Source organism: Platichthys flesus, chromosome 2 (assembly GCF_949316205.1).
Source record: "Platichthys flesus chromosome 2, fPlaFle2.1, whole genome shotgun sequence".
NCBI classification, from domain to species: domain Eukaryota; kingdom Metazoa; phylum Chordata; class Actinopteri; order Pleuronectiformes; family Pleuronectidae; genus Platichthys; species Platichthys flesus.
This window is the reverse complement of record NC_084946.1, coordinates 24,557,367-24,583,709: the sequence shown is the minus strand read 5'-3', so window position 1 is coordinate 24,583,709 and position 26,343 is coordinate 24,557,367. Positions and strand designations below refer to the sequence as shown.

General features: G+C 42.4%; 1 protein-coding gene across 3 annotated transcripts; it reads right to left on the bottom strand.

Annotated features, from left to right (window-relative positions):
• Positions 1 to 11,592: 11,592 nt before the first annotated feature.
• On the bottom strand, positions 11,593 to 26,209 carry alpl (alkaline phosphatase, biomineralization associated). Of its 3 annotated transcripts, none has more exons than XM_062407542.1 (12): positions 26,071 to 26,209; positions 22,960 to 23,127; positions 22,007 to 22,126; positions 20,741 to 20,856; positions 18,189 to 18,363; positions 16,709 to 16,884; positions 15,523 to 15,663; positions 15,298 to 15,367; positions 15,027 to 15,161; positions 12,960 to 13,151; positions 12,758 to 12,877; positions 11,593 to 12,075 (listed from the first exon to the last, which is right to left on the bottom strand). In XM_062407542.1, exons 2-12 carry the CDS (start codon positions 23,078 to 23,080, stop codon positions 11,807 to 11,809), a joined length of 1,635 nt encoding a protein of 544 aa, XP_062263526.1. In that variant the 5' UTR covers positions 23,081 to 23,127; positions 26,071 to 26,209; the 3' UTR covers positions 11,593 to 11,806. The 3 variants fall into 3 exon arrangements, with proteins under 3 accessions (XP_062263526.1, XP_062263534.1, XP_062263517.1); XM_062407550.1 differs by lacking the exon at positions 26,071 to 26,209 and adding an exon at positions 24,750 to 24,945; XM_062407533.1 differs by lacking the exon at positions 26,071 to 26,209 and adding an exon at positions 24,487 to 24,689.
• Between the last annotated feature and the right edge of the window lie 134 nt (positions 26,210 to 26,343).

Here is a 26,343-nt window from a genome sequence, read left to right as displayed (position 1 = left end):
GTTATATAAGTTTCCTACCATAACAAAAAAATGGCACTATAGACCGTACCTCTGCCAAATTAGTCCCCTTATAAAACCAGATTTAAATCAGCTATATCCAGATTTCTATTTGGATCTGCACAAATGTCCACATTCTTATAGAAATCCATTCCCCAAATATGTCTGATTTGCTTTATAAACACCGATGAATCATTTCTCAGATATCTGCATAAATATATATAACGCTGTTAAATAAAGTGCCACAAAAAATGTAGTCTGGATCTGCTCCAGTTCTTTCTCGGACCAACATGTTTCGTACAAATGTTTTGCATAATCTTGCTAACAGACAAACAAACAAAACTATCAATAAGCAAACAAACAGACAGGGATGAAAACAGAACCTCCGAGCTGGAGGCAATAATAAAAATGTGCAACCAGCAGAATTTAGCTTGTTTGTGCTGGGACAGCCGCAAATTGTTACCAGAACCTAAAAATGGTTCTAATCATTGATGAAAGAAACAGAAACGACTACAAAACACAAATCAATTCCTTTTAAGCTGTCTCTCTTCTTCTTTCATTGTTCGCTTTATATATATATATATTTATGTCACTGGGTTTGATCCTGTTTCCCTCCCCCTCCATTTTTCAACAGTAATCAGTGGTTAATCCCAATTTATGGCCAGATGGACAGATATGGTCTGGGTTCTTAGAAGCATGGGATTACCTTCTGATTACTGTCTACTTATCAGCATGGTATGGAACTCATATTTTATAATGGTCTTTCACTTTCCAGTGCACTCATGCATATACTGGAGTTAAATTAGATAAAATAAACTTTTTTTTCGCAAATGGGGACGATGACAGAAACAAAGACTTGATGATGAGTCTGGAACCAGGATGTTGCAGAGTCCACATTGAGCCACAGGGTAAAACACAAGCAGATGTCTACACGAGCTATTAAGTGTATAGTACGGCTCCAGTCAGTCGAAGGGAATGAAGAATGTGTATATGTATACAATGGTTAGCCCCCAACGTTTGTTTGGTAATACATTGACCCAAAAGTCACTCATTACCATGTTACCCCATCAAAGAGGCCCTTGTTTCTGGAGAATTCAGCAGCCATTCACATGCTGACATCTAGAATGAGTGTATAGAACCTACAGCATTCAAACTAGTAACAGGACCTAATATTAATTACCATGTAACGAGGCAAAGGCCCAGAATGTGGTGTTTAAATTGGGGGCATTATCAACAGGAGCAGCCTGTGGATGAAGGGATTTGGGTTCAGCAGTTGGGTTAATTGGATATTAACTGAACTTGGCAAGTTGTTCTCCCTGATCATCAGAGGAATAAAGCAGTTGTGAGACCTCAGTCAAAGTGTGGCGCTCAGCTGACGCCGGCCCCGCAGCAAAAAACATCTTGAAGCGATCGATCCCGGTGGTGACGTGTGATAATTCAAGAGGAAAACACAGATGGGAGTTCTGGATGATTGTTTTTTCTAGTCCTGCTAGTGGGAATTGTGTTTTATCCCTTCATAGAACAGATTTATGGGGAGTCGGGATGAGAAACTGGTCGTTCTGTGACTTCGTCATGAGTGAAACCACCTTCCTGACCTTGGCTCTCCAGCTAGAGTCAGATCTGATTGTCCCATCTCCCAGTCGCCACACAAAATGTCATGTACAAGATTAAAAAAGATGTTGAGTTGATCCTCTTCGCCAAAGGATTGTTAAAGCAAAGCTGGAAGATGCCAAAGGTCACAGATAAATCCACTAAGCCATGACCTATGGTCAGTTCAGACAATAAATGTTTTGTCAAACAAGGGCTGAAGAAGAAAGAACATATATTTCCCGTTATGACTTAACCACAGAGCGTGTGAGCTTGGTATAGACACTGTTGTACATTTTAAATTAACATTTCTATTTAATAGTTTAAACTTTATTGATTGCAAAAGCAATGAAGCTTTGCATTTTGCATGATATTAATTTTGCATGGTATTCAATGGATGTGACCAAACTCTTGTATCCCAATTGTGTTCATTTCAGATATATGAGTGTAAACTGGGGCCATGTCTTTAAGTAACCATATCTCCATTCCATTTTTGTGAAAGTTTGAGGTATGATACGTCACGGGTAAAAAGCTTCCAGCAACCATTTAACTGACTGTCAGGATTACATCGCTCTGTGTCACGTTCACTGTCCTCAATGTTTTCTTGTGTTGCCTTCATGCAAATGTCCGACCTGTATCTGTGTTTTGTGGAAGAACGCAAAGTGATGTACAGAGAATAGTAATAATCTTGGTGAATTCTGTGAATTTATTGGTTTTATTTTATCTGCAATTATACCTGACATCAGACCTACGATGCTGGGAACTCCAACAAGTCTCATCAGCGCTCTGTGTCCCGTTTGATCTATTGCCAACACTGCTTCCTGGCTTTAAAAGCTCATTAAAGGTCGTCCTCTCTCCCACTGGGTCTTCCACGGAAACAAGAGGGGGATAGTACTATGTTCACTATGTGGATCCGCTTGTGTATGCAGCAGTGGAATAAAGTCAAGACGCTGGCGGGGGGAGGTGAGGGAGGACTAAAAGGAGAGGGCAGGGGGTTGTGTGGGACCCAGGAGACTACAAAAGAGATCGGGCTCCTCATCTCAAAGCTCTGCTCTCGGGAAACATACGAAGTAAAGAAAGCTGGTGGGGACGTGAAGCATTCGACCAAACAACAGAAACATCCATCAAAACTGTCCCATTCCAACAACCATAGACTTCAAGTGGACCACTTTATTAAGGTTTGTTTTTGAAAGGACCCTCGTCTCGTTAGAATCGTATAAATTGTGATTCAAATTATGTTTTGATGGAATACTGAGTTTTCTGATATGACACATGAACTTGTGTCACCACTTAATACTCAAAACTTCTCTGGCATCTCTACAGGTATTTCAGCGGCTTTAGATAACTGTTGACTCGACTGCATTAAACCTGTGGTAGTCTTATTACAGCTCAGGAAATCTCAGACATCCTGCATTCATCCCTTTGGTCCGTTTTATTGTAGTTTCCATATATTTGTATCTTTGTGTCCAGGACAGGTTTAATTGTTATTTCTCATTAGACCTGAATCACTGAAGCTCTGCTGCCGGTAAGGTCGTCACACACAAAGTCACAATCATTCTCTCTCTATCTGTATTTCCCTCACCCCACCTCCCCTCACTCTCCAAGCCTCAATTACAGCAACTAACTTCTCAAGGTCTCCTAGATGTCCGTTCGGTGTATGTGCTGAACATAAATCTGGTATTTCCACACATCCCTGGAAAACGTATATATAGATACATGATAAATGCAAGCCATGATCTAGCACATGCTAAGGGTTAGTGCAATTAAAGGAATTACCAGGGAAAGGACAAGGGGCAGTCTACCCGTCCTTCAACAGCAGACCATGTGCAGTTTTAGAGCCTGTAGGATTGGCCTCATGGTATTGAAGCCTGTGCGAGCTGGGTGGTTTCAAGATGGCTTCCTCTCCTCCGATTGGAAGGCTCCAAGCTGGGTTCGGTTTGGATTGTGTTTCATTGAGACCTTGGTTCATAGTTCAGGTAATATAGGTTAACACCACCATGGTCTATCAATATTCGTGACCTAATACGTCAAATTTGCCAATGATTAAATTAATTTATTATTAAATTAGGGATTTGGCAACATATTTGGCAGCACCACTTCTCAAAAACTGACAAGATACAAAAAAAAGGCTGAGTTAAGGGGAATTGTACAAGGTGGAGCTGTTTATGCCAAGTTCCAGGCAAAGGTATGTGCTCCACTCAGTCAAAAGCTGTATCTTATCTCATTGTCATTGATAACTTCACAGCTAACCAAACAACTTGTCTAAGGCTGCTATAGATTTATAGCAGGCCCTTGTGATAAGACACAGCCCTGGCTTCATCGGCGCACCTCCCTCCCCCCACTCCTCTTGCGTTCAAAGAGATGATTCGACCCTGAAAATTTCCAAACTGCAATTATAAAATGGAGACTTGTGCATTTACTCCACTAACTGTTCTACAAATCGACCCCAACACCACTCCATAGCAATAAAATCCATCTGGTAGACTATCTGAAAGAGACGACTACACAGTCACTTACAGTTTTTTTCGATTGCTTAAGCACGATTTTCAAAACAGGGCCCGGTGTTTCAAACACTAAACACAATCAGCACATCCACACACCCAATCAGCAGAACACCTCAGATCCTTTGCAAAACTAAACACTCTTGTAATAACTATACACTTTTTTATCAAAACAATATTATTTTGCCATATGAAACACACACGCTTCATATTACTTAATTCTGCTTTAGCCAGTTACACACTGCTGTTGCTTACCTTAAACACTTTGAGCAATTCCAGTTCTCAGTGATTAGACTACTGTAAGTGAAGTACTCTGAGAAAGTGCAAATATACAATAAATTCACCAAACACTACACAAGACCAATGCTTCAGACTCATGAAAATATAATTTATTTCTCTCCATATCCCCAAATCAGTCAACATGTCAACATGGAGAATCACAACAAAACATGTCCCAGTTGTCATGCTACTACAGGAGTGTGCATAACACTGTAAGCTCGACAAATATCAGACAAGCAGAAAAATCTGTATCCAGTACAGTTTCAATGAGGGGAACCTGAGCCTGGGGCCGGAGATCGTAAACCCTCCACCGCCATGCAGAGAAAAACTCTTTGATTGGGTTTAGAGACGGAGAGTATGGTGGAAGGTATGGTAATGTTAACTGTGGATGGCGTTGAAACCAGTTCTGGACCAGAGCAGAGCGGTGGAATGACTCATTGTCCCAGTTGACAATGGATTGCATCTGGTGCATGTGGTTTACTGCTGTGACGATGTTGTGTAATCGGTCAAAACATTTGAGAATGTGAGGTGTGTTGTAAGGACCCATGTTGGTGTGGCGGAGGAGGACCACATTCTGTGTAGTGGCAGCACAAAGGGTGATGTTACCCCCACGTTTTCCTGGGACATGGATTATAGCCCCGTGGCCAATGATATGTCTGCCTCTCCTTTTTGATTTTGTCCTATGAACCCTGCCTCATCTATTTATATGAATTCATGTGATTTCCTCATCCATCTGTAAAACTCAGAAATACAGTGAAAGACAAGATTGTGTAGTTCAGCATAGGTCTGGAATACAGTACATTTACATTATGAAAGTTATGTGTGCAGTATGCAACATCACACACACCATCATTACTAATGCCACAGCCGCAGCCTTCTTCACCTCCGAGGATTCTCCCTCTTACCCTCTCTCTTCTTCTTTTTTGAGCACAAGCTCCATTTTGGTTGAAAAGCGGTGAACTCAGCTGCTGCATTGCTATAGTGCTTAAAACTGATTGGTGTGTCTACAATTAAGCAATGCTGTGTTTAAATGCCAAATGGTTAAACATGTTGTGTTTAACCAATTGGCCCATAGGGGTGGTCATTTGACAGGTTGTGCTTAGGAATTGCAAGGAAGTGACATCTTGATATCCTTCTGTGTTTAATGTATACAAGTGTGTTTAGTGTTTTGCAGATCACTGTGTGTTTTGTTTTGCAAAAAGTGTGAAGCTGACATTGTGCTTATAGTGGTGCAGATCTGGGCCATGTTTTGCTCCTTGAGTGTCAGGTTTGATTATTGTGTTATACTTTGGATTTTAGTGTTTATGCATTCGTAAAAAACTGTAATTCTGCTTTAGCCAGTTACACACTGCTGTTGCTAACCTTAAACACTTTGAGCAATTCCAGTTCTCAGTGATTAGACTACTGTAAGTGAAGTACTCTGAGAAAGTTCAAATATACAATAAATTCACCAAACACTACACAAGACCAATGCTTCAGACTCATGAAAATATAATTTATTTCTCTCCATATCCCCAAATCAGTCAACATGTCAACATGGAGAATCACAACAAAACATGTCCCAGTTGTCATGCTACTACAGGAGTGTGCATAACACTGTAAGCTCGACAAATATCAGACAAGCAGAAAAATCTGTATCCAGTACAGTTTCAATGAGGGGAACCTGAGCCTGGGGCCGGAGATCGTAAACCCTCCACCGCCATGCAGAGAAAAACTCTTTGATTGGGTTTAGAGACGGAGAGTATGGTGGAAGGTATGGTAATGTTAACTGTGGATGGTGTTGAAACCAGTTCTGGACCATAGCAGAGCGGTGGAATGACTCATTGTCCCAGATGACAATGGATTGCATCTGGTGCATGTGGTTTACTGCTGTGACGATGTTGTGTAATCGGTCAAAACATTTGAGAATGTGAGGTGTGTTGTAAGGACCCATGTTGGTGTGGCGGAGGAGGACCACATTCTGTGTAGTGGCAGCACAAAGGGTGATGTTACCCCCACGTTTTCCTGGGACATGGATTATAGCCCGTGGCCAATGATATGTCTGCCTCTCCTTTTTGATTTTGTCCTATGAACCCTGCCTCATCTATTTATATGAATTCATGTGATTTCCTCATCCATCTGTAAAACTCAGAAATACAGTGAAAGACAAGATTGTATAGTTCAGCATAGGTCTGGAATACAGTACATTAACATTATGAAAGTTATGTGTGCAGTATGCAACATCACACACACCATCATTACTAATGCCACAGCCGCAGCCTTCTTCACCTCCGAGGATTCTCCCTCTTACCCTCTCTCTTCTTCTTTTTTGAGCACAAGCTCCAGTTTGGTGGAAAAGCGGTGAACTCAGCTGCTGCATTGCTATAGTGCTTAAAACTGATTGGTGTGTCTACAGTAAGCAATGCTGTGTTTAAATGCCAAATGGTTAAACATGTTGTGTTTAACCAATTGGCCCATAGGGGTGGTCATTTGACAGGTTGTGCTTAGGAATTGCAAGGAAGTGACATCTTGATATCCTTCTGTGTTTAATGTATACAAGTGTGTTTAGTGTTTTGCAGATCACTGTGTGTTTTGTTTTGCAAAAAGTGTGAAGCTGACATTGTGCTTATAGTGGTGCAGATCTGGGCCATGTTTTGCTCCTTGAGTGTCAGGTTTGATAATTGTGTTATACTTTGGATTTTAGTGTTTATGCAATCGTAAAATTGTAACACACCTGGAATCTAAAGGTGTTCTTCTGGGTCAAGGTGACTGTGCAAAAAAACACACTTTTCATTTTCATTTCCCTCGTGCCTGTGTTCTCAATATGCACCAGCGTGTTCCTGAGTCGAAAGCTGTTCTTAATCAGCGATGCCAACGATCAGGTCTCTCTGAAGCTGTTCCACTCTGGAGCAAATGGGAGGCTGATAACAGATTACCTTATCAATGGCCAACAGTTGGCGAATGCAGCCGCCGAAATGAGTTTGGTTGACAGGCAGACAGAACAAAGGAGGAGACTCAGGCAGAAGTCACTCTCAACAATTAGTGGGTTGAAATCTGCCCCACAATCACTCACACAGCAGGTGCCTTGATTATTTGCTACACAACAAGCTGAAGAATCAAGGCTTTGTTTCACCTTAAGGCCTAATTATAGTCCTGCGACTGCAACCGCGGAAGGCCACGCAGCTGCATCGACGGACTCGTTGTGGTTTATACTTCTCTAACGTGCTCCACGTGTTGCAACGCAATTCACCGCCAGAACACTAGGCGGAGTAACGTTTTTTTTCAAAGACAAAACACACAAAGAAGAGACGTCTTCTTCTTCGTCGACTGTTTATTTACATCGCCACTGCGGCTCCTCATAGCCTATATCTGGTGGACAAATCGGCCAGTCAGTGACGGGTTATACAAGTGGTCATACTTTCGGATCTCTTCTGCCAAGTGCTCTTCTATTTGGTCCATATTCGTTCTTCTAAATCTTCCGTGATTTCCGCGTATTGTGGGACCTGAAACCGGAAACTAGACTCCGGACGGGATGTAGTAAGCAGACCAATCACAAGCCTTGCGGGCTGCGTGAGGCTCGCGTCGCTTCGTCGTGTTAAGCCTGAAACATGCTTCTGCGTTTTCACGGGCCCGTAAGCGCAAGAGCCCTTCCGGGTCCCTTACGTGCTTATGTATCCCTCCTTACGTGCTGACGGGTGTCGACCCCCTTTTCTAAAATTTACGGCAAAGCTCCGCAAGCTCACTCAGCCCGCAAGGCTGTGATTGGTCTGCTCTACATCCCTTCTGGAGCTGCATTTCCGGTTTCATGCCCCATAATACCGGCAGAAATCACGGAAGATTTAGAAGAACGAATATGGACCAAATAGAAGAGCACTTGGCAGAAGATATCCGAAAGTATGACCACTTGTATAACCTGTCACTGACTGGCGGATTTGTCCGCCAGAAAAAGGCTACGAGGAGCCGCAGTGGCTATGTAAATAAACAATCGACGAAGAAGAAAGAAGGCGTCTCCAAGGTCGTCTTCGACAAAAAGCATTACTCCGCCTAGTGTTCTGGCGTGGAATTGCTTTGTAAGACGCGCAACGGTTGGGGAAGCATGAATGAAAACTAGTCTTGTGCCACAGCGGTGTGAAAAGACGCAGACGCAGTCGCAGAAGCATGTTTCAGGCTTCAGAATAATTGTCGGACACACACAAGCCGCCAGAGGGCTCGAAAGGTGTCCCCTTATAGAGGGCTCGAAAGCAGCTATAAGGGGACACTATAGCTGCTTTCAGACATTCACCGAACTTTCTGACTTTCTCCGGCTGACCTCTTCGGTATAACGTCCGTAGAAATCCAGGAGAATTCGATGCATTCACAAGGAGTGGGGGTGGGGAACAAAAGGAAACAACTAACTACAGGTGAAAAATCCCTGACCCACACGTTGAAGACACTGACAAATAAGTCAGGAGAGTTTTGTGGTGAGAGCTGACAAACTGATTGGTGTGGATGTGATCACTTCATCAACCCAACAGAGTTAATGTATCACTTCCTGTCTCTGTCTGCTGCGCCCAGCTGCTCTGCCTCTCGCCTGAAAAACGTGGAGGATTTGATGCTGTTGTGAAGGCGTCTGAGAACGGCCCCCCGCTGTGCTGTGCATGTGTGAATTGCAAACCTATTCTCCAGATTTTACCAGCAGGTCGTGTCTGAAAACGGCCTATGGCTGGTCTCATTCTCAGATTCATTCAGCTCCTATAGACTTAAGCCCCGGCACATTTCCTCGGGGCACTTTCAGTTATTATATTCATGATTTTAAGGCTGCACTGAGAAGAATTTGAGAAGCCAAATGGAAATATGTGCTAAAGTCAGGGCCATGTCTTGATTCTCTCTGCCCTCACTGTCTGCAGAGGGATTAACCCTCATGCTAGCTGCCCCCAGAGGGATGATGGGAGCTGGGGGGTGTGGAGCACGGCGATTAGGACATGTTTAAATCTTCCCAGTTGGAAACAATAAGAGATTATAGAGATTATGAACAGGTTCAGAAATATGCAAGGAGAATGACAAGATAACTCAACATTGAATCCAAAGAAATAGAAAGTGTAATAGCTGGAGGTAAACCTAGGAAAAATCCATTTGAATATAAAACATTTAATCAAAATTACATTGCGATATGAGTTTTTTTCATTTTAAATACTAAACGAAACCTAAATAAATAAAGTGACTTGTGTTGTTGATCAGTGGTTAAAGTTCCCTGCCTGGTGCTGATTAAACCCTGAAAAGTCATCTCAGCGTCTCACCTGCAGCTCCAGCTCCGCTCAGCAAACACACAAACCTCTGTTTGTTTTCTGTCGTGAACCCGAAGAAGAGAACTGTATGAGGTCGCCTACACATCAGTGTATCAGAGTACAATATATAACTGATGTTTTGCTCTCTGCAGCCCTAGAAATGTATGTAGGGACACCATGAACCTTTGGAAACCTTGGTCCAGCTTGCACATTAAATATCTTCATATCATTAAAACTGCCGTACAGTCATGGTATCGCTGATCACCCAAGTGAACGGGGTCAATGACTCCATTTCTGCCCAGGGAAGGTTCTCTGCTTTGAAAAGGGGAGAATTAGCATCTTCTTGCAGCCTCAGTGCTCCTTTTATACAGCAGAATCACAGCTGTCAGCCCTACGTTGCTTTCTTAGTTTGATCTGTCTCAGGCTTTGTAATCTCAAAACACTCCTTTTCTTTTTCAATTTTTCAGCCGGGCCCACCACAACTCAAAGGGCTGTAGATCATGACACAGATTTGAGAGAGGCTCCTTAATAAAGAGACGGATAGATTGATTGATATAGAACCACTCAGAGTTAAAGGGGGGGGGAGAGAGAGAGAGAGAGAGAGAGCGAGAGAGAGAGAGAGAGAGAGAGAGAGATGGAAATGACTGAGCTGCTGGTCAGATAGATTGAGGTTTGATGAGAGACTTGAGAGATGATTTGATGACAGTCAGAACTTTTAGTGGGTCAATCAAGATCAGAATTTTTGGCAAAAGCATTTTTCAGTGAACGCTCTGTCACAGATGAGCAACTGATACATATGTCTAGCAAATTATGTATCTTGAAGTTTTGCATGGACAGAGATAATACTGCTCTATGTATATTAAAAGATTATGTTATTCAATGTAATATTTCGAGTCCAACAAAATGTCTGATTGGCTAAATACAACTTTAAAGAAGAATATTTCCCCTCTTAAGTAGCAGTAAGTTGGAAAACTGGCCTTAGTTCAACCTAACAGTTCCATATGCAATTTGTACAGGGAAAAAATATCACCACCTATTAAGCTCTGATTGGTTGATTATTTCTTCCTCAGAGGTTAATGTTTGTTGCCTTTTATTAATTTATCTCATCATTGATGAATTTAAAAACAACAACAAACAAAGTCCTTCTTTAGTTTCATCAGATCTTTCGTCATTTTAGAAAAAACAAACCGTTTTCATTATTCTGAGATTTTCATGACTGTGAGTCATGTAGAAATACATCTGAGAAGGAAGATGAAGTTGGGAGTTGAAAGCCCACTTGAATATTCATAACGTACAACCTGATACCCATAATTGCATATCTCTAAATATAGAATACAAAAGATAACACTGGATTACAGGGTAAGGATTTGTATAACTGCCAGGAAGCATAAGAGAAATCGGGAAAGCAAGTTCACAAAGTGGCCCCTGAGGCTTTCGGTGGATTCCAAGCAGCCATTGTGTGTGGTGATACTGAGGGTATAGTGGAGACTGCAGGAGAAGTTCATTTCATACACATTGAGCACTAACCTCCCCCTTTTCATGCTTCAGCCAACAGGAGTCCTCTGTTTTCCCAGAGAGCACGTGATGCCACAGAATGAGTGGCTTCAGTCCATTCACATTCCACACAGGCCACAACCGACTGGATGGAAGAGTACAACATACAACATGTGGTACATACAAAAAAAAAAGATATTCACTGTTACATCAGGTTATTTCGCTGCAGACGTGTGTTGAATGGTGAATTTGTGACATTTACAGGAAAAGAAAGAACACACAGTAGGATTTTGACCTTGTGTTGTCTGCAGAGTAATTATCCTTTTTTTTATTCGCAGTTTTGAGAGTTTTTGCTTTTTAAAAACGATTAAATGTCGACAAATTTAACTGCAGTAACATTTACATCTTTTCATTTTAAGGAGAAAGTGTATTTAGGAAATTAAAAAAATTAAAAATGTCAAGCATTAACTTGGCAACAACACTGACACGAATATCAGAAAAACAAACTTTTATTGGTCAAGAGAGTTTACAACTTCCAATACTGGACACAGCGGTATGTGAGGTTTTCAGTGCTTTCTCTATGCACAGGGTTGGGACACATCCTTATTTTTATTTATTTTTTACTGTTTCGCTAACTATACATTCAGTTGCTTCTGGATTCAGTGTCAAATTAGTCCTTCAAAATGTGTCGCTGTCGGAGGTAAGTCAGCAGAGAAGTCGGGCAGCTGTGAGAAGGGCTGCGATGCTGGAGAGGGCGGGGTGTAGAGGGGGCGCCTTCCCGCTGGACGACATACAGTGTTCCCTGTTCTGGCCGATGCAGGCGGCGTAAGCCATCACGTGGGGGATGTAGTTCTGCTCGTGGATCCCATGGAGCAGGTGAGCGAGGGGACCTTTGGCAAACACCGCAACATCCTCTCCGCCATGAGTCTCCATGCTTAGAGGTACAGCTGCCTGGGCCTGGTAGTTGTTTTCCTCTGTAAGGACACAACACGGAGACACATGTTAATAATATTCTTGATGGATAAATGAGGGATGGATAAAAGCACCTGTAGAGGTTTGGACTTCTAGTAACTCCAAGAGGATCCCCATGTTATTATGCACATGTGAAAGGATATAGAGACACATGCCACACAGCAAAAGATGACTAAAGAAACATGGACATAAACAAATGATGGTTTCAAAATACTCAAATAAAGTTGGCTTTTTCAAATGTTTTATGAAGCAAGAAATGTATTGAGATCACTTATGACCACGACAACTCCTGTAATGAATCATTTGTGGAATTTTACTCTACTTTTCTGAGTTACTGTGGATATAAACATCTGTCCTGAGGAACCTGATCAAAAGTCACAGCTCACACCTCAGTTCACCTCACAATCGGTTCATACCAGGCATTTGAAATCATCCCTGTGTGTCTCCAGTGACCACTTGTGATCGGATCTCCCCCCCACTCTATATGCAAATAAACGTACACTTTGAAGCCAGCAAAGACCAAACCAACCCCACACACATCCACAGCAGCAGGTGCAGCCTGTTGCATGTGTGCACGTGTGTCCAATCACAACCCTGCATGAACCCGTGCAGAAGTGTCTTTTAAATATATTAATCTTCCCTAAAAGTTATACACCAGTCTGGTGCCTACATGATTTCACTTACCATAATCAATAGTGGACACGTTCTCCCTCACACCACTGACAATTTTATAACCTGGTCCGTTCCCGTATAAAATGGAGGTAAAGGGCTTCTGGTCGACATCACTCATCATGGGGGCCAGACCTGCGGACGCAGAAGGGGCATTAAGCATTTTCACTAGGCCATCATTTTGCATCACTATGAGCACTGAATCGTGATTACATACCAAATATTGTGTTTCCTCTGGATGTGTAGCCTCCGAAGTTGAACATATGCGAATGGTCCGCAGTAACTACGGTCATTGTATTGTGGCTGCTTGTCAAGAGGCCTGCCTGGCCGATGGCCCGGTCCATTTCCACAGCTTCATGCAGAGCGTGCTTGGCCTTTCCCTCGTGGTGTCCATGGTCAATACGGCCGCCTGGAAGAGGAGGAAACACCTGAAGTCATTGTATGCTTTTAAATTAACTTCAGCTGTCCTGAGCTGTTTGACCAAGAGAGGCTCAGTGCAACAAGCCGTCCAATGGTTCTAGAAGTGTGAAACAGCCAAAGTGGTAGTGAGAAGAATGATAGTAATGGACGCTAAAAGAGACCCTGTTATGTTCTCATCCCCACGAAACTTGCTAATCACTGGGTAAGTAGGCATCAATATTAGACTGACGGTTTTACAAAGCCACAGAAACAAAAGTCCTACAATCAAAAAGGTGTTAGGGTTTCAATCAACACCATCTTAGAGACAAACTGACAGCCTGTAGCCGAACTCTTACTGACAAACTTGCAGGTGTTTGCCAAGTACAGAGGCTTATCAACAGCAAAAATCCTCTTACTACTATATATGCAGTAAAAATAAAACGTATATTTATACCACAAACTGTCACATTTACTTGTTTGCATAGTTGATAGATTCTGTTTTCTATTCTGTACCTACAACATCGTTTTCCTCTCCCGTCCTGCCGCTTTCTCTTGGCCCCACATGCATTTTGTGATTATGCAAATAAACACGTTCATCATTTCTGTTCACAAAGATTATGTCATGTTGTTTTTACGCAGTCTGAGTACATAAGTGTGTCTTATGTGTGTGTGTGTCTCTGTTTGAGGGAAGATTTGACCAATTTAAGGAAAGTATCGATCATTCTGTGGTGATCAGTATTGATATTGTGGCAGGGGTCACACACAAATCAATGAGAGGAGAAAAAAACTGTTTGATTCTTAGTGAAACTGCAGCAGCTCCGAGGACGTCAGCTGAGTGGGAGGACCTTCATATGTCCAGGAAGGATGTGGGTTCACAGGCGGGGAACTGTTTGTCTTACTTAGTTTTATTACCTTTCCCTTATTTGCAGCGTTTTCCCTTGACCTGAGTTTCCTTTTGCGTTGGCAATACCCGTGGGACTCAAGGTTGAGATAGGAAGCCAAACACGTAGCAACTAAAGGAAGTTACACATTTATCTCTGCAAAAATGCACTGTGAGTTTTTTTTGCAGAGATATTTTGGAAACATACAACAAGGAATAGGCGAGACGAGCCAATGTGCAGATATATTCTGTCAAATAGAGAAGCTCCAAATATAAGCCAAGAGCCAGCTTGAGCACCTTTCTAACGGTATCAATTCAGAGAGTGTAACCTCTGCAATTGGATTCAGAGAAGTGTAGATCTGACAACAGCTGTGTCCCAAATTAGACGCCAGCTCATTTGGGTGACTTGGTTAATGTTGTCACTGAAGGTGGCTCATAGACTGCGGTTGCAAGGCCAACTGAAAGGACACTATGTGTCAAGGATTTCCTCTTGGTGCCACCAGCTTGTTTGCCACTTTGAGCTGCTGCACTTAGCTTCATCACCATCAAGCAATAAAACCTGTGATAGGTTGACCTGAGGAGGATCAACCAGATCTTTTTTTTGGCCAACATTTTTTGTAAATATTTCTTAGCCACGTTGGAAGGAAGGCGCTGTCACTCTTCGGCCAACCTAAGAATGTGGCCCCTGAATTTAGAAACATATTCTATTTTCGGGCAATCTAATGAGCTTTAAGCTTTATGCTGCAACATCCAAGGTGTGGAGGTAAACAATTGTCCTCAAGCTCTCTTTGTGTCATTTTTCACACAACTACCTCCAATGATTTTTGTTTGTACAACCGAGTCCAGCACCACGGATGCCTTTTGATCTGAACAGGCAGCTCTACACATTTGTAGGGTTGGTTTAAGTCAAGAGAGAAAGGCATGAAGCATTTTACCCAGTAAGGACAAACTTTGAAACAGTACATCAAAAACTACTTTCAGTACAACACAGGTAAAAAAATGCACCTTCTACAAGCAGGTAAAATCCACTGGGGTTCCTCTTCAGGATCTTGATGGCCACCTCCACCATCTCTGTCAGTGAAGGATCAGTCTCTTGGTTCCTCTCCAAGTCAAAGGGCAGATCCCCAGGTTCAAAGAGACCTGGAATAACAGTTCAAGGAAAAGTAGAATATTACGAGCAGAGAATAAGCCCCCAGCAAATTCATGCAAGTACAGCATGGCTCTTCATTTACACTTCAATGAGAGTTGCATAATGACGCTAAGGCTGAAAACTCACCCAATAAGTAATCCACGTTGTTAGGGTTCAGTGATAAGAGCTGCTTCTTGTTCCATACATAATGGCCTTTCTGCATATAAAAAAAAAAGACAAACGTACAGCACAGTGTGAGCGGTCACGCCATAGTCACTTTGAACTCCAAAATATGCAAATGTGATTGGGAAGATAGAAGAGGGAGCAGAAAGAAGAGAGGAGCTAACAGAGGGAAGAGGAGGAGAATTTTACTTTAGCCTTCGTTCTGTCGATCCACTCCTCGACCAGGTTTCTGCCGTCTTTGCGCGTGCCGCTGTGCTTCGCCACGCTGGGGTACTCCACATCTGACTGGTTTTTGGGGAACATGTACTTCCTGCCTCCACCCATAATAACCTGAAAGGATCAGAAGAGAGGACACAATTAAAATGTCAATCGCAGCCATTTTTGGATCAAATGAGTGCATGCACAGGGAATGACAGCTTCACACAAAGGAGAGAAATTTAAAACTGCTATGGTAAAAGCATCAGGTACACTGTTTGGTTTGTTTCAGTACAAAAGCACCTGACAATTAAATGTTCATGTTTGTTTTAGCCCACTTGGGTTCCTTTAAGTTGAATGGAACCCGTATAATCCTAATACCACCTACAATTCGGAGAGCTACTCAGTTCACTTGCAAAATACTTTCTTGATTATTATATTAATTGCTTTGTCCATAAAATGCCCAAAATATCAAAAAAAGCCTCACAGTGGTGTAATATCAACTTTCTTGTTTTGTAAGACCAACACTTAAAAAGCTTTAGCAGGACACTTAACACCATGATAAGGATTTTTCGGGCTATTTAGAATCAGAAGTACTTCCAGCTAAATGCACATTCACCAATTTACGTAAGAATGCTAGTATGTAAACATCTGATGAACTCAATGTCCAGCTGAGACCATAGGGCATGTCATCCATTTGAAAGAAATCAATCAATAACAAAGTTAGACAATTAACATTATGACCTGATGGAGGCTCTGAAGGAAGTTATAACAGTTTATTCTGAGGGGACAATGATTTAATCTCGATCCATTCAACAGTTTTTTCTTTCAGATAATTCGCAATAAAACTACTCGCATGAATGTTAGTTGCTAGTACTGGTGGTGCTAGAGGAAAAATCAGAAGAGTCACTGGGTTTAATTCTTTGGATGTTGGGATGAATGCCTGTGAACATTTCAATCCATTGCAATCCATCACATACTTATTTTAATCTGAGTGATAGACCCAAATAGCCATAAAGCCTAAAACCATAAAGTAGCATGGTAAAAAACACACATAAAACAAAAATGTTTGGAATTTTTGACAAAAGTTACTAGTAAATCATCAAAAAGTTGTTTTTTGTTTAATTTATTCATCAGCGAGTTGTTTCAGCTCTGGTCAGAATCAATGCTTGTCACTCACATCAATGTTGGGAATGTTTTCGAAGAGCTGCCTGGCGATATCCCTGCAGCCGGACTGCAGCGCTTCCTCTGGCATCTCGTTGTCCGAGTACCAGTCTCTGTCCACACTGTGGGCGTAAGCGGCACTGGGAGTTGCGTGGTTGACCCGCGTCGTGGTCACAATTCCCACTGACTTGCCTGCATTTCACACAATCACATGCGGCGGTCATTTTCTGACAAAAGCAAAGGTCGGAAAATTCAAAATCATTATATGGACAATTCAACACACAAAATTCCAATTCTAGGAATCAATTCTTAGGCAGATAGAGGAGTCAATTACCATCAAGACAGAGGCAGCACTTATCCTTTAATCATGTAGAGGCCGTCGTAAAACATGAAAAACATCTTAGAGAGCTCAAATCAACTAATATTAAAGACGCACATCACATAACAAGTTTGTGTTCAATAGGTCCCCCAAGTATTTCTGATATCAATCAACCCTGGCCATAAAGACATGTTACGTCGACTAGGGCTCTGCAATTAACTGGAAATTATTGAATATTTGGCATTTAAAAAAAACAATTAATTCACCATAATTGAGGTATATTATGAAATAATAGTGATATTGATTTGAAGAGATATCACCCGGCCCTAATGTCAACCAATGATCACTGGTTGGAGGTATGTAGCCAGCATAAAAATGATCCATGCCAGACTCTGGTTACTCTTCTGGGTGCAAAAGGTTAAAAAACAAACGACTGGTAAAGCAAGAACGGGACAGTCTCGTAAAATGACCTGATGAAAACCACATTTCTCTTTGCTTTGTGCAGGAGGTCAGCTGCTGCCTGCCATGTCCCCTGAGGAATGATTGGATTTCTTATTATCTGTGACCTCTGAGCCCACACACACACACACACTCTTTCCCTCTCACTCTTTAACACACACACACACACACACACACACCATGACCCTCACCCACCCCCAAGTTATCACCACCGCCGCTCTCTAAAAATCCAAGGTTCAAATTCCTTTCACATCTTGTTTCCTCTTCTGTGGAGCCTTTCTCATTTGGTCTTCAAAGCGTTCAACGGATGAAATAGCACCGATGCATCCTTGAAAGATAAATGCTTGTACTCAGACAAATTAAAATGTCTAATAAACTCTAATGAAATGGGGCATGTTTGTGGCTTTTGACTGAAACAACTTGTATGAGATGTTGCTCTATGTTTTTGTCTGGCACTATGGATACAGCATTTAACTTATTATTGAAACTAGAGACCCTCAAACCCACATGTGAAAACCTTGTGGAACTTCATAGAAATGATGGGTAGACTACTTGAAAATCCACTTTTTAGTAGAATAAATGTCCCATACAGCTCTAACATAAATTGGGTTTGAAGGATGACCAAATAGGGAGGTGAATAAGAAAGTGAATAAGCAGCATTGACTTGAGGTAGAATTCTTCAAGGAAAGTGAAAAAGGCCGGTTTTAAATCACATTACCTGCATCTTTGGCCCATTTGAGGATGGAGGTGACCTCGTTCCCCTTTGCCGTCTTACAGTTGGATCGGACGGCAGCTGCACTCACGCCCACTGTGCCCTCGTTGGCCTTCACCCCGCAGAGGTAGGCTGTGGCTGTGCCAGCGCTGTCTGGCACCTGTGCATTCGTGTTGTATGTCTGCAGGGACACAGGGGCATTGGATCAGATCAGATAGTTTACAGTCACTCTGATGTAATTTGTGTAAACCTGCTATTCCATCAATAACAGCCACTGACTAAAACACGATGACTAGTCAATAAACTGATCTATTACTGATTGTTAAATTGCTGCTCTTCAATGTTCAATCATTGTAAACTGAATATCTATACATCATATCTCCTTTGGTTTAACATTAACTGGTAAATGGATAATGTTGTCTGCCATCTCAGCTCCTTCTTTACCACAACAGTCTGGTACAGAGCCATCCTCATATCTGCCACTACCCAAATCTGCCCTTCAATCTCCTGCTCTATTCTACGTTCTGTCATAAACAAGACCAAAATACAGAATCTCCAGCTTAAGATAAAAGAACCACAGGAAATTGATCCAAATTATACAACCCCACCCTCCCTGACCGCACGCCTTGAAATCCTGTCAATGAAAATACAGGTGGCAAGGGAATACATTGTTAGAGACCTTTGCCCTTAGGGAACTTGTTTGTCTTCCCAGGAATAGAAACAAGTTTACACAAGGGCAGGATGGCTCATAACAGCGGAACCTCCTATTCCCTCAATATTTATCTCATGATCACAGAAGAGACCGGTCATCGTTCTCCTCACAAATTTATAAAACATCTGTAGACTGGATTGGACAAACTCAAGCAACCCTGCAAGGGTCGGTCCACTGTGTTCCTCTACTGTTTCATCCACGTTGTTTCAAAGGAATCTGATGTTCGTCAGTGCACCCTGGCTTTCCTCTGGTGGCCGAACGGTGGCAACCACAAAGAACATTACTGGAGAGCAATCCTCCCCAGCTGAAAACAGTTTGGGCTAAGTTCTGTTTCCCATTCCTGAGATTGCCTGAGCTTTCTTGAGGCCAGCTGAAAGTCTTTCTCCATGGCCTCCTTGAACTCCCCCTACACAAAGGTTACCACGGCCCTCTCGGGTTCCCAAGTTTTACTAATCCGGGCACGATGATGCAGTCTCAAAGTCCCTGTTATTGTGAACCACTCTCGGTCTGGCCTCTCCCCTGGGACAACATTTGCCTTGGTAGACCCTACCAGGGGATAAGGCTCCTGACAATCCTGCTCTCCGGATCACTGAGATACATGAATCCGTCCACCATTTTAAGGCAGCAATTTTCTGAGAAGTACGGGAAACAACCCAATAAAATGCCAGGCCTTTCCACTAAAACATTTTTCACAAGTTGTACAATATAGTTTTCATGTTTATACAGTGATGTAATGTTAACATTTTTTGTTGAAACTCTGTTTCCTCCAAATCCAAATAGAGTTGATTTATCAAAAGGTTTCTATAAGTAGGCTGACTCTTTCTCTCACAATATTTACAGTCAAGGCTATGTAGTGCACTCGTAAGTGTACTCTATTGAGACCAGATTGAATTCAAGCTAATTCAAATTTCAGTTTCAGCTCTTGTCTGGGATGCCACCGATACACCACAGCTGCCACTGAATGCTCGTGCAATGAAGGAACATGTCATTACAAGTGTAATGTGCAGCTCAGTTATGTGTTTTCAATTAGGTTTGGACAACAATTAAGCTCCTTAGCATCGAGAAGCTATATCAGGCTTTGGTCACACAGATATTACTCATTGGTAAGATAAAGTCATTTTGTGGTTAACCAGGTAACTTCAGGTTTAACCCTGGGTTTATTGGCACAAAGTGTGTTGACCTCCTACTGGGGTTAATCACAGTGGGAACTTAAGGCTGACTCATGCTTCTGAGTCAAAGCTACGCCGTAGCACGTAGCCTATATGGACAGGGCAGAGCATTCATAGTTGTGCGTAGGTGTGTGTAGGGTTGCACTGCAATTACACCGCCGAAACGCTATTGGCGGTAGAGTTTCTATGCTGGTGGTGAGTGTGTTCCGGTTTCTGGTCTGCTTATTTACAAATTCTTTGTCATCTCTGTTTAGGCCACGGCATGGCTTCAACACAGAAGCATGGATTGAACTGTACATTGCTCCTCTAACTTTCTTGTAGCCGGATAGGAAACATTTCAGGGATTAGTCAAAGTTAGGTTTAGTGAAGCCAGATTAGGAAAATACATCTTCTAAGTACAGGCCCCTGGTTTTTTCATGAGAGTTTTTGACAGTGAGGAAATAATGAATATTGCCAAACTTGTTCTTAAACGAATACATGGCTATAAAGGTGTAAACAATGAAACTACTCTACAATATCTGTCTGACTAATATGAAATCTGTGTGACAGCCCGAATGACATAACCCACTAAATGACCTTGTTAACGGTCAGAGACCTTTGTCAGGGAATCATCAATGGCCAAAGCAAGATCAATACATTGTCCTATAGTGTGTTATATATAATGAATGAAATCAGACCTTAGCCAGAGACACAAAAGGGAACTTGTCCATCTCCAGCTGCGTCTCCTCTCCGCTAAATCCGCTCAGCTGACCCTTCAGGATTCGAGCAGCCGTCACCGTTGGAACGCCCATCCCTAAACACCAAAAGAATACTGTTAGGTGGTTTTATCTTTTTTCCTCAGGTTGGGAGATAAAGACAAACATTGGATGAAAAAAATCACTGCTGTGCTCATTTTGCAAAAATGTAACTGACTGTTTTTTTTTTGGCACTTTAGTGCAAAAGTAAATGTTTTGCTGTGAGACAAAACATTTACTTATAAAGAAACCCCTTTTAAAACCGATACTTTGGATGGGACAGGAAGAAAAGAGCTGGTATAGTTCATCTGCAGCCTGCTCGATTTAACTTTCCATAATTTTTTGTGTTGTTGCATTGTCTAGGATCAATCTGAAAGTCCCCCCTACACTCATGATGTGTCTTGTACCATTTTAGGTCACAAGAAGTGGAGATATCTTTGGAAATCGGACCTGGCAGAGCTGGGTGAATTCCAAAGTTCTCCACGGTCTTGTATTACTTGTTTGAAGAAAAACAAACTGTGATAAAACTCACATTAATGTGTAAGTCTGTCCTGCACAATTAAATCTAAGGCTCATAGCCACAATGGGTCAACGTGCAGCTGAGACTCATTACTTTCACCCGAGCCAGGGATTTTCTTGGGAAATGTTTGAGAATCAGTTTCTAGTTGGACAATCATCTCCCGTTGCGTACTGCCAACTTTTCTCTCAACACCATAAGATGCTGCGTGTTATTCTGTAACTATACTAACATGAGCACGTATGCTGCAGTGCACAAGAATGTCTCTCTGTGCATGTCCAAACAGAGGGAGCAGAGGCCCGATGGAGGATAAAAGTTATTATGCAACCAATGAGCGTCCCGGCACAAACAGAAGCCCAGTGATGTGGTGGCCGCGCAGTCTAGTTTACTGTTAACCATTAGAAAACAAATCTTGTTTATTTTCCACTGGGTAATTTTCAATTTACATAAAACTATTACCTTGACTGGGTTGTTTATAATTAATCACATCTATAAGCAAAAATGAGGGGGGCGAATGTGGTCAAGCCTGAAGAGAATCAGACATCTAGGGTGTTTACTGATGAGATTACTGAAAACATTTCCTCCTTTAAGTGGTTTTACAGATGGTTTGGGTTGGGGGGGTAGGGGGGGGATCACTTATTCAGTCTCTTCCAAAATCAGTACATGAAAAGAATGATGTCCTCCTGACTTACCATCTCCGAGGAAGAGGATGAGGTTGTCTGCTTTGTTTGTATTGAGTTTTTGCAGACTCAGGGCGTTTTTCAGGGTTCGCTGGGCCCACGCATTCCAAAACTTGGGCTCCTTTTCTTGATCTGTGCATCGCAATAAACAATATTAATACTGGTTGGCTGTGGATGGTTACAGGATTCAACACATACATAAATATTCCAGTAAATGTGGATCAGATTCGTCAGAATATAGAAATGTGTTATACTTAAAAAAAGGGGAAATATATTTACGACAATGGTCACAAACTGTCAAAAGAAATTACAACACTTTACCACAACATGTACAACAACTGAGATTAAAATCTATTTGGTTATTTAATTAATTGAATTTTGAAAATCAATGTATTAGATATACATATTACAGTTTAAGTTGATTTGAAGGAAGACAAGAAATTATATCAATTATTAATTTAATCATCTATAGATGTCATCTTAGGTTCTGGGGGAAATATGAATACGTTTCACGGTTTTGTGATATTTAAAAAAACAATTTATTCATTCAATTACTTGGGGAACTAGTCAGCTGATTAATTGATAATTAAGATAAGTGTCAGTCGCTGTTATAACTATAATCATGGTAGAGTCGGATTGACAAAAAGGATTGTACATTAGCATTTGACATGTTCAGAATCTGTGCTCGTAACAGTGGATAAGCTTTTATAAACAATTTACAAGAAAAGGTCTTTCCGGGATGAACCTTTTATAGAAACAATCAATTCCTGTTATTTTCTGTAGTGGCACAAAAGTCCTCTAGGAAAACAGGAAATCCTCTAGACAGAAAAACTTCCTTAAGACTTTCTAACATCCTCCAGCAAACTCAAACAACCTTGTGTGTTCTGAACATCTCTTCTCCAGTTACGCACGTTACTCAGTTGTTGTTTGTGCGGCGTCTGCTGACTAACAACACAGTAACTTACCAGGGAACTGCGGCTTCCCCAGACTCCCCGAGATCAGACAGGAGCAGATGATGAGCACGGCTGTCACCTTCATGTTTTCGTCTCCGCGCGGCTGACGTGTTTCTCTAGACGGCCATAACATGCCACTTGGAGAAGCTGAGGGAGCCCGTCTGCTGCACAGCCTCACAACTGTGGGAGAGAAGGGACACACACAGTAGTGGTTAAGTTTGTGTCATCTTGTCACACCATGACTCTTACGCACCGGTTTAATAATTTAGCTCACACTGTTGCCCTGCAGGTCGAGTTCTACCACAGGCGCATTTTGCAGAGTGACTTCAGTGATTTTAAGCGCACAAAATGTGGACATGACATTGGCAGTCAGATAAAGTGAAAGTAATTTAATCTGAATAAACAGGTATACATTTAGGCTCTGCACTCCAGGCTATGCAAAGACACATGAGCTGAGCAGATGCGCATGGAGACGTCAACGTGAAGATGAACAGATGAAGGAGGCAGGGATGATCCAGACAGGTGAAACACACAAATTAGACACAGACACTCAAGCGTGAAGAGGAAATAAAAGTCCTAAGAGTCCTTAAAGAGGCGCCCATCAGGACAACGCAACAACTGGAGCATTAGTTCTTTGCTCAGTGTGACCTTAAAGGAAATAGTGGAGAGACGTGGTGGTATTACTCATCCCCTTGCTGCCTCACATAGGCTTTCAGAATAAAACAAGAAAAAAACTTTGAAGGCAAACAGCACAAGGACACGAGCAGCAGATTGTTTCATGTCATCGAAGCAATATCTAATTTCTTAATTTTTTCTTATGCATTCGTGGCCTTGCTTGTTAAAAAGCCCAGTTCCCAGCCCAGCACTGGGCCTCGCAGCAGAAACAAAAGCAACGCTTGGTAAAGTGAGGCTTTGGGCCTTGCTGTGAATGCAAGCAGTCACAACAGGGGCCCTTGTGGGTCCTGGCCAGTAATGCTTTCATTTATAATTATCCACACCCTCCTGCTTTCTTCCCCATGCTTATAGTCAAGGTCACTTTAATGGGATTGAGCTCCATAGCACCGAGAGGTTTACGGGGCCATAACAAAGCCGATTAACACCAGATGATTGACTGGACACATCCGACCCTGTGAGAGAAACTCAGCACAGTTTTACTTTTATCTCAGAATTACCTGTGGTTCTTTTTATGTTGAGTATACACAAATATCTGATATACAAATCCTCCCCAACACAAACTGCAGGGTAAGTTCAACTCCTTGGATGTAGTTAACACACTCCAATTCCAACTCAAGTCTATAGACCTGATGTCGACAACTCTACATGCAGCTTGATACTGAACTGCCCTCTTCCATACTGACTATAAGATGTTTGTGCCACGTCTGCACCAGGATCGAATCTGAACCAGGACCTGTTAAACAGGTGTCCTGCACCAAGCAGACACAAGTCAGTGGATTTAATAACAACATAGATGATATTCAGTAGAGCTTATACCTCTGCCGGAACCACACCAAGTTACACACACTCATAGAAATCAATCACCTGTTTTTATATTCAAGATCCATGAATTACACCTTAGGAAATCAGTCGATATGTTAAAAAAAGGCTTATGTGGAAAATAAATTCCTTGATGATCCCTTTTGCCTTGATTTGTGCCAATAATCCCTCGTTCCATCCTTCCACCAAGTTTTGTGGCAATCCTTAGAGTAGTGTATGTGTTCTCCTGCTGACAGCCAGGCCACCGAACAACCAAGTGGACCAAGGCCACAACTTAACCTCCTTGGCAGTGTTGAGGTCCTGTTTACCATTCCTCAGATGCAGCAGACCAGAGTGACCTCACACGGTGCCAGGTCCACCCAGAGGCAGCGCACCGGCCAGTCTGCAGGTGAAAAAGCAGAGCAGAGCCACCACAGCTCCCAGCAGTATGCCACACAGGACAGTGGTCAGAATCACGTGAAGTCCCACTTCAATCATCGTGTCCCCGAGTGTCCCGCTGCTCCGAGGTGTCGACAGCCCGCAGCCGGTGTCACGTCTGGAGAGATTTCCCCCTCAGTGACTCTACATCCCCTCGGCTCCATGCTGAGCTGCTACCGAAGCCCCGGAGCCCGTTACTGCCCCAGCAGGTGGCAGCTTCAAAGCCTGGCTCGGGCTTTCATTTCTGCTCATGAGCGTGGAGTTGACTTCCATAAACATTCTATCACACCATTTATCACTGCTTCACTTAAAGACAAGGAAAGCCGACGAGTGCTCTGTGTGGCTGGCAGACACATTAACCCCCCCCCCCCACCCACCCACCCCCTCTCACTGGCGAGGACTCTTATCACAGTTGCCAGTTTTTAAATAAGCAACTTGGTTTGCTCCTCACACCAAAGTCTGCATCACCCAGAGTCGTGTATGCACACAGAATAACTAGCATTTAGAGAGGAGCTCTCTCTGAGGGGAACATCTTACTTATTCGGCTAAATACCTCATCTCTCACCATGTATGAATATGTATCAGTTGTTTTTTTTAAAGAGAGAAAGATAATAAAACAGGTTTGTATAATAAAACTGAAACTGTGTAAGGAATTAAACGAGTTTTTATTTCTGCAGTAGAGCATCCCAAACTTTGCCATACCCTCAAACCGTTCAATCGTGTCTATGGAAGTCTACACCACATATGGAAATCTGGCTTTTCAAACAAAAAATAACCCACAACTGGGCATTGAGTTGCATGCAGCCTCTTATATGAAAGGGGTTGGGGGTTGGGGCACCGAAGGGGGTGCAGGGAAACCCACCACATGCACTTTTACAATCTCCAATCGTCTAAATCACTTTTAGGATGTCAGCAAAATGACGTGTTCCAATAGGTTTTCACTTAAATTAGTACAAAAATAAATTAACTAGGAGAGCAAAAAACAGCAAGTGTCTGTGCAACAGGCAACGAGAAGCTCTTTAAATCAAATAAATGCAGATTGAATGATTCGACTCTGCGGAGCAAACTCACAGGAATGAGTGAATCAAGGAGGAAGATGCCAAAATGCAAAGACATAAATCTGAGGAAAAGCCACCTGTGCGCTTATTTATGTATCTATCCCCCAAACGCAACCTGTTATAATCTAAAAAAAGAAAAGAAAACTTTACTTACTGCAACTGCTTGTCCAGGAGGAAATCTACATGCAGCTCATTCACTCTCCTCTGGATTAAATGTGCACCGCTGCTTCCACGTCCCTTTTATAAGGCCACGATTGTTCCACACTGCTCCTCTGGAGGTCTGAGAATAGCGGTCTGTATCCCACGAGGGGGAAAAGACAAAAAAGAAAAAACCCTAGAAATAACGGAGCTGCTGATGCGGCTGCTGGGGGAGAAGATGGACCGAGAGCGCCGCCTGTCGGGCGACCCAAGAGTTGCTTCAAGGACA